The 9373-nt window shown below is 35.6% G+C and overlaps 1 protein-coding gene across 1 annotated transcript in view; it reads right to left on the reverse strand.

Moving 5' to 3' along the window:
* Window positions 1-512: 512 nt before the first annotated feature.
* LOC107693184 (protein transport protein Sec23A-like) overlaps window positions 513-9373 on the reverse strand; it is a 30992-nt gene continuing 22131 nt past the window's right edge. The window contains exons 17-20 of the mRNA XM_016492479.1: window positions 6462-6548; window positions 5884-6039; window positions 3104-3169; window positions 513-2934 (exon numbers count right to left, since the gene is read on the reverse strand). Of these exons, the coding sequence (XP_016347965.1) occupies window positions 2845-2934; window positions 3104-3169; window positions 5884-6039; window positions 6462-6548 (399 nt within the window). The 3' untranslated portion in view covers window positions 513-2844. The remainder of the gene's footprint in view (window positions 2935-3103; window positions 3170-5883; window positions 6040-6461; window positions 6549-9373) is intronic.

Here is a 9373-nt window from a genome sequence, read left to right on the forward strand (position 1 = left end):
TAATTAATGGAGATTTTCTGGCGAGCGATAATTCTCAACCTCTCTTGAGGATGTTACAAGACAGTGGGTTTAACAACACTCCAGATGTGGTTTTGATATAGACATATGTCTTAATTTGTCTTAACAAGCTTGAGATTTAATACTTTTCTGCCCCTTGGCAACGATCTAAGTAAAAGATTGTTTTCTAAGATTAAATCAGATCAGATTGTTATGGACCACAGCAATACAGTTTGGGAATATTGTCTTTGACAATATGCTTTGTTTCCACTCTCAATGTATGCAACCTGCTTGCATTCTGCAGTGCATGTCAAATGCATCATGACACTCCTGCCAATCGGATTTGGGTTCATGTTGCTAATAAATAACTGTTTTTCACTGGAAGACAGATATGCTTTACAGCCCTCACATACACATTGATTTGTATGTTGCAATTGCAATAAGAGACTACAATTCATGCTTTCCAAATCAATATGTAATGCATGCTCTTTAGACATAGTTCCCTCAATTTTTAATGGTATTTTTTATTACATTTTGAAATAGTGAGACTGGGAGGCAAATTTAAGAAAGTAATAGATGGGATATATGAAGAAAACAAATGCGTAAGGATAAAATCAATGGAATTTACAGGTATAGTTACAGGCTTTCACAGCCATTGAGCTGAAATCAGTATGAAAAGCGTTTCAGCATGCATTATAGAATCAGAATATAGATCATACATTACATTGTGCTCAGGGGGTGTAAGTAATATCCTTTTCATACCGGCCTAATGAAGTGTTTAATAAGCATGAAAACCCTGGCATGCCTATTTGACAGGATGATCCATACAAGTATGGATAGGGAGACGGATGAGAACTTTAACTGGGAATAACATGGTATGTTCTGAAATAATGAACACTTAAGGCATGAATCTGTAATTGTCTTTCCATTAAACTTGGATGGGAAATATCTAGATCGACTGCTGTGAGAGTTTAATCATTTACATACAGAATTTCAAGGAACGTTTGACTTGTCCAATAATCACAGTTGAACCGGTGCTCTCTTAGTTAATTGCTGCTCCCGTGTGGCCATCAGTGAAAACAACCACAGAAATGGTGTAAACTAAGTAATTAGTCTTGAAGGAAATCCCTGAATCTTTGTGTTGGACCGTGCTATCGTATTTCATGACTCTGTAATGCAATGAATTATTTTACACAAAAGCCCAAACTCTCACTTGTGGAACATGCAATAGTTGCGCTCTGTTAAAGGAATATTTCGACACTCGTGTCGATCGAAGCCTGTATGGAAAAGAACAGCTCAGAGATGATACAAAACCTCTGTGTCTCACAGAAGCAAGCAAGTCATGCAGTTTGGAATGACATGAGGGTGAGAAAATGATGACAGTGTTTTCAACTCTTCTTTTAACAACACACAGTCAGTTTCCGTGTCCTTTGAGACTCACAGGATGCTGACTTGAAAGGCAAGAGTGACAGAAAGAAGGTTTTCAGTTTCCAAAATCTGAACACTGCAGGCCAGCTGGGATCACGAAGCCGGTTTTATTAGAAACAAACCATACAATACTGCTAGAAATGGCTCATAAATATCAGAGCTACAGACAGAAAGGCAGCTTACAAATTCCGCAAGTCTGTGTTTGGAACGGGGCATTCAACCCTGCACCGAAACACAAACCATCAACGGAGAGACGCGCACAGGGTCTAAAAATAAGCCATTGTTCTGCGCTGTTGGCTAGAGGCGGCGTTCGAGCTCTCATGCTTAATTGGCTGCATTGGCACTGCTTTCACCTTCCTCGACTAGGCAAACAAAAGTATCTGCTGCAGGTGTGCTAAAACCAGAGAGTTTCCTCCCTCCGTTCAACATAAGTCTCGTCACAGAGCTTCGTACACGTAAACATCAGATTCAAAGCAATAGTTCAGCCAAAGAACGAATGTTCAGTCATTATTTACTTGCCCTCATGTTGTTCCAAACCCATATTCTGGCAAATAGCTTTTGAAGAATTGTTGTGGATTTTGCCATAGGAAAAAAGCACAATAAAAGTAAATCGATATGACTTTTGCACTACATTCCAGGTTTTCTGAAGCCATACAATAGCTTTGTACAAGGACATTTAAGATTTCATGTCTAGAGCATTCAAAAATGGTGCGCAGAAGCTATCAACAACAAACAGCATTGGCTTATTGCTTAATTTAACTAAGATTACATAGGTCAGTGAATATTAATGACCTTTACTTTTGAATAATGGATATTAATGACCTTTAATAGTCTTATTTGATTATAGGAGAGCAAAAGTACTAAATCAAAAATGGTACATAAAAGCCATTTGTATAGCATATAGCTATTTTTTTAATCCTGGAGACAAATGTGGGCTAGGCAGTGAATAATGACTAAAAAACTGAAATGACTGAAAGCTTATATGGCTTCAGAAGACTTGGAAATAAAGCATATGGACTATTTTGGTCTAGATAATTCTTCAAAAAATTCCGTTTGTGTTCAGGTACCAAAAACAAAATCAGCATATGGGTTTGAAATAGCATGAGGGCGAGTACATAATAACTGAATTGTCATTTTCGTGTAAACTATTTCTTTAACTCACATAGCTAAATTAGATTCATTCTGATTAAAACAGTTACAAATGTCTTGTCTTGATGTATACTCAACATGTAGCGTTTACCAGTTTTTGTCATAATTAATCATTCAAGAATGACACTTCCCTTCACGCTTGACTCAATCTCTCTTTTCAAAGATCTAGGCTCAATATATGCATGATATAAATGGGGAAAACTGAGGGCAGTGCCAATGTGACCCTGCTGGCTGTGTGTTACTGAGAAAAAGATTGACGAGCAGAGGCTCTTAGGCAGCGCTGGACACTGCCAGCTTTTTCAGATGATCCATAAACACCTGAAGACTCACATCGTCTGTCAGAATGGGTGCGCCAGACTCCTACACAAACACAGGAAGTGTGATTCAATCAGCGGCGGTGTGGGTAAAACAATATTAGAACAAGCCGAGACGTGTTTATATTGTTGTATAATAACGGCTCGTCACAGTAGACTAATCAATATTCCTCACATAGGAAATGTGCTTGTGTTGGCGAGATATAGGCACTTACCTGACCCCATGCATACATGTTGTTGTGAGTTTGAGAAGGATTCACTTTGGAGAGGAGGAAACGAGCCTGGAGGGGGAGAGAACATAAATCTCGGTAAAAATTCAGACCCTAAAAACAGTTCACATGGTGTATTAATATGCAGAACAGCAGCCATGTCTCGATGACCCATTACAGTCATTTATTCACAAGCGCCGTTTAAAAATCTCCGAGAGCGAGTTGCTCAGGCGTAGAAATTGACTGAAGAGCTGGCGGAACAGCTGTTTTCAAAGTAGCACCTTCCATTTGAGCTGTCATTAATCAAGGCTTGAGAAAATGGAGGTGGCTTTGTGAAAGCAATTTATAAATATTTGCACTGACTAATGCAAAATTACTGATTCAAACAACTGTCGTTTGCCAAGGCACTCTCAAACTAACTATTTTTTTTAGAAATAAAAACCTACAGTTTACAGTGTAAATGCAGTTAATAGACCTGTCAATTGTTTTAAGTGGCATTTGCGCTCAAAAAAATGAAAAAGGTTCATTTTTGCTCCCCATAAATACATATAAGAGAGAGAGATAATTGAAAATGTCATAAAAATTTGGAAAAATATTGAAATATATATTTTTAGCTCATCATCGCTCAGCTGTACTATATATATATATATATAGAGAGAGACACACACACACACACACACACACACACACACACAACTGTGATCAGCTGACATCCATATTCAAGAGCCAAGTGCACTTAAATGTTGGCTGCAACACAGAATGATCTTTGATTTGTTATGCTGCTTGGCAACCATAAACCTCAGCCAGGCTAATGAACAATATTACTTGTCTTGTGAGATTTGCTTGTGTTTTTTTTATTATCACTAAAATAATCAGTTGAACTGTTTGTTGAAAATTGCCATCTTTTATATTATAACTGTTGTTGCCATTCCATTAAAAAAAACAAAAAACAGAAATAATCCACCACGGCACTGATTTTTTCCAGAATTAAGAGAGTTCTGCTCCAAAACTTGAGCTGACACCGAGCTGCCTACCTAGACAACAATTTAAGGCATCACTGGTGCATTCCCAACATAAAGGTTATGCCAAAATGTAGGCAGAAACATTGTGCTGACAAATCTGACATTGAGAGAACAATCCAAACCCAGAGAGAAGAGTAAAAAGTGTAATCCAAAAGTCAAGATACATTTCTGTTATAAATATATTTAAAAGTATTGACAAAAATCTAATTCAATGTAATTGAACCTTTCTTTTATCTATTTTACCAAATGCTGTGCTTATAAGACTAACTCTTAGCAACATTCTAATTTCAGACTGTATTAGAATAAACTGTAAATCAGGTCTCTCATGTGTTTAATATGAGTAGTCCAGAGTTGCTGACTACGTAGTGTTCCAAGTCAGTCACTTATCAGGCTCTATTTCTGTTAAAAGGCACCTTAGACGTTAACTGCCTACACTTAGGTTCCCCAAAGAACTTTTCATTGAACAGTTCTTAAAAGGACCATTTTTCTAAGTGTGAACAACATTTTAATAATCTAAAGAACCTTTTTTTCCACTATGAAGAACTTTCTGTGCAAATGAAAGGTTCCATGCTAAAGGTTCTTCATGGAACCATCAATGCTAACAAAGAACCTTTATTTTTAATAGTGTATGTAGAGCCCTATGAAATCAGTTTTATTTTTTCCCCAAGTTCAGTTTTCGGGGGGTTTTTTCTGTTTTAATTTTTCTCAACTCTGTTTTAATGATTAAATTAAGTTTTATTAAATCAATCAATCAATCAAATTGAAATCATGATACTTACAATTTCAAAATAACAATTTATTAAAAGTTTTACAAAAATTCGATTTTTAAGGCCCTATGAAATGTTTTTTTTTTTCCCCTCAAATTGAGTTTTATTTGTATTAATTTTCTGGATTTAATTTTAATGGTTTCATTGTATTTTAATAATCAAAAGCATCTCTAATTAATTGATTTTATAAAAAATAATTTTTTTTTTTTTTTTTTTTTTCTGAAATACTGTGTAGTGTATTTACATTTTTCTGCTACATAAATTCTGGTAAACAATTTTTCTGGTAAATATTCCTTTAAAAATAATGTTTTAATAATTTTATTAGTAGTAGTAGGACTATCATTACATTAAGAAATATATTTCAGTCACAGATTCTTCAAGTTTGCATATGATATGACGAGTTTTTCTCAAAAGAAACTAAAATGCTGATGAAGTGACTCTGAGCAGTTCTAGAGATGTTTATGTACTCATAAAATGAGGCGGCAGAGGCTGAAATCCCTGCGAGCATCATGCGTGCTTCAGTATGTGTAGTAAATGAAACCACGCTTTGCATCATTCATTCACACAGAGGCACGCAGAACATGCAGGATTCATATTTAGTATTACTGTGGCTTAAAATATGCACAGACACTAGTCCATATCATTTTGTTTTAAGTGTACTGACCTGCTTTTTGATTTATTCATCCAGAATTTGGCAAATTCCGTGACATTCGGCGTTATACAGTAAATTCAGTTTTTATGACTGGATTCCGCATTTTCCACATCACGGAAATCACAGGGCCCTATGTACGTGAAAGGTTTTGGGACAGAGCTCGTATTGCACAACATCTCGTGGCTTATTGCTTTATTTAACTCAGATTACACAGGTCAGTGAATATTAATAACCTTTACTTATGAATAATGAATATTGATGACCTTTAATATTGTTAAATCAATAAATCAGTGTAACCGGTTTAGTTTAGTGTGAGTGCCTCAGAATTATTGACGTCCTCTGTACCTGACTGCCACCGTGCTCTGTGTCGATGTAGCGTGGCATGGGGAATCGAGTGTGCAGAAGCTCTTGGGCGTCATCCACAGGAGCCTGAAGCAGGTGGCGGAAGTTCTCATACTCAGGCATGTCCTGGTACCCGGCTTTACGCCACTGAGACACCGTCTACATGATGGAAAACACAGTGCATCTGTCAGAAGTCATCCAACAAGGTGCCAAATGTGAAAATTCATCTTGTTTACTGGCGCTAGTAAATGTGACTCTAAGGGAACATCTCACTCCATTTGTTTAAAATTTCACTTCATTAGCATGTACTTCAGCGAGACACCTTCAAGTGTTTCATCAGAAAATGTCTGTCCTCTGAAACGCAGCCAAGTTTAAACATGTTTCAGTGCAAAACTGGCTCTGAATTCATTTGCACAGATTACTGAACAGTTCAGACCGAGACCAAGAAAGCAGACTGCATTCTTAATTATTGAAGAGATGAAAAAGACTTGGCTTTAAACCAACGTCTACCCAGTCACATGGGAAAACAAACCGCCGTGCAATCGGAAGGCAGAACATGCGCTGTGATTTTTACATCTTACCTCTCCGTGGTAAATCACAATCTGGAAGAAGGTGTCCATGAGGAGGATGCGGTCAGGCAAGATACTGCTGCTGTCCAGCAACACAGGCTACAACAACAGGAAACAAAGGCCATTATTAGACTGTCACTGTCAATTAGATGCTTTGATAAACATCTTTCCTAGAACTTCCCCCTTCTGGTCCCAATGTCAGGGGAAAACAGTAAGTGACAAAGCCCTCCATTAAAAGCAGATTAGAAATACAACGCGCAACTCAAACTGATATGTGTGTATCATCACCCTGATGTTGTTTAACTCACTGCTACTGAAGAACAAGCAGTACAGACCATCTGAACATTATGTAGAGTTCATAGTACAACCCATTTATACAAAATTTGCCTCTTGCGTTCTCCCTCTCAAAAAAAAAAAAAATTTGTGTGCTAATATGTGCAACCTTTATGCTCCCGAGTACAAATGGTACCATGCCTTCACTGATAAAAATTATTTTGTGGTAAAGTAAATAATACAGAAAAACAAATGTAATTTCTACATTAAATAATTTAGTTTAGGCAAGAATTAAAAAACAAACAAGTAAAATAGTTGAGTAAATTCAATATTAGTACTCAATTTAAGCTTGTAGAATTTAAAGTTTGAACTTGAGTATATTTTACTTGCAGTAGTTTGATATTTACTTAATCTTTGTAAAAAATAAAGTCATGATCCCGTTGTTCCCATCATGCACTTGGGCATGAATAATTAATAAGGTTAAATTGTTTGCTGTTTTCGAGATGTATTTACACTGTTTTATGGTTGCTTTTGTTGTTAGGTTAAGTAAGTTGCCGTTTTGTGACATCTAGAGTTCATTTTCTACTCAAAATGACCTATTCATACTCAAAAACTATTCACTGATCGTTACCGTCATTGTGTATCATGTGCCAAGTATTGAGGCATCTGTGTTTATTTGGGTAATAACTCTATTGAGTAGACATGTTGTCTTAAAAAGAATAAGGAGCTGTCTACTTGCTTATGTAAGTGAACCACATGCTTTAATGGCATTTTTTTTTTCAGTGCTATGTTGTTTGAGTAAAGTTTACAAACCGTGGCTGAGTGAAATGTACTTCAGTATTGCAGGGTAAACTTAAAATAATTAAGTAGAAATTACTCACCAAACTCTGACTGGACACGTTAAATTTACTTATTTCCTTTGCTAATTTTACTTAACTTAGTCAAGTAGATTTTACTTAATTCCATACTTACATTTTACTTCAAAAATATGCGTGCAGAAACTTAAGTAAATTTTACTTATTGCTTTTTTCAGTGTTTGCAAAAAAGCTTCAAGACAACATTATGAGCTTGAACGAAAATAAGAACAAAAAGATCACAGAACACTGTTTAATCTGTTGAGTCTGGGGACATCAAGTGCTCAGTCATCATGACACTGCACTGCACATTCAACGAGAGTCATGACACGTGATTGACTTTGAAGAAATAAATAAATAAATAAAACAAAATAAATTAATACTGATATTTTAAAAATTATTAAACTACTTACACATTCTATACACTGCCTTTCAAAAGTTTGGGGTCAGTAATTTTTTTTGTATGAAATTAATACAGTTATTTTGCAACGGCGCATTTAAAGGGGTCATATGATGCGATTTCAAGTTTTCCTTTCTCTTTGAAGTGTTACAAGCTCTTGGTGCATAAAGAAGATCTGTAAAGTTGCAAAGACTAAAGTCTCAAATCCAAAGAGATATTCTTTATAAAAGTTAAGAGTCAGCCACACCTACCTAAAACGGCTCGTTCTAACACGCCCCCACATATCTACGTCACTATGTGGAAATATTAGCATAATGCCTCCCAAATGTGCACCCAAAGAAAGAAGGCGTGGTTTCAGGAACAGCAGTCGTGTTGATGCAGCCATGTCAGGGAGACGCTGTGTTTCAGTGCGAAAGCAAAAGCACTTTATTTGGCCTTCCAGAAGTAGATACAATTAGGAATCATTGGTTAAGATTTATTTACAACAGAACAGCACAACCCAGATGTTCGAATTTGTGCAACGCATTTTATGGACGACAGTTTTTTGAACCTAGAAGAGTACAAGGCTGGCTGTGCACAAAGGCTATTTCTAAAAAAATACAGTATTTGAAAAATAATGTGTTTTTTGAACATTAAAGCATGTCAACATATTCTGTTACACCAAATACACAAAATAATGATCTTTAAAATAGCATCATATGACCCCTTTAAATGATCCATGTAGAAAATATATATTTAAAATGAATACCTTTTCTTGAAAAAAAAAATAATAATAATTCCCCTTTTCACAAAAATGTTAAGCAGCACAGCTGTTTTCAACACTGTTAAGAATAATAAATAACCAAATCAGCATATTAGAATGATTTTTGAAAGATCATGTGACACTGAGGACTGGAGTAATGATGCTGAAAAATTCAGCTTTTCCATCATAAAAATACATTACATTTTAAAATATGTTAAATATATTTTAAATATAGGCATGGCTAAAAAAGTTTATATTTACATTTACATTTAGTCATTTAGCAGACGCTTTTATCTAAAGCGACTTACAAATGAGGACAATAGAAGCAATCAAAACTAACAAAAGAGCAACAATATGTAAGTGCAAATGACAAGTCTCTGTTAGCCACGTAGCAAGGTATTTATATATATATACACACACACACAAAGAAAAACAAGTAGATAGAATAGAAAAAATAGAAAGCTAGTGTTAGTTTTAGTTTTTTTTTGTTTGTTTTTTATAAAAAAGATAAATAGATAAAGTAGAATTAAAATAGCATAGAAAGTGCTAGAGTTGGAGGGTCAAATAAAGATGGAACAGATATGTTTTTAGTCGTTTCTTGAAGATGGTTAAGGACTCAGCTGCTCGGATTGATTTGGGCAGGTCATTCCACCAG

The sequence above is a fragment of the Sinocyclocheilus anshuiensis genome, unplaced genomic scaffold (genome assembly GCF_001515605.1).
Source record: "Sinocyclocheilus anshuiensis isolate Anshui unplaced genomic scaffold, SAMN03320099.WGS_v1.1 scaffold222, whole genome shotgun sequence".
NCBI lineage: Eukaryota > Metazoa > Chordata > Actinopteri > Cypriniformes > Cyprinidae > Sinocyclocheilus > Sinocyclocheilus anshuiensis.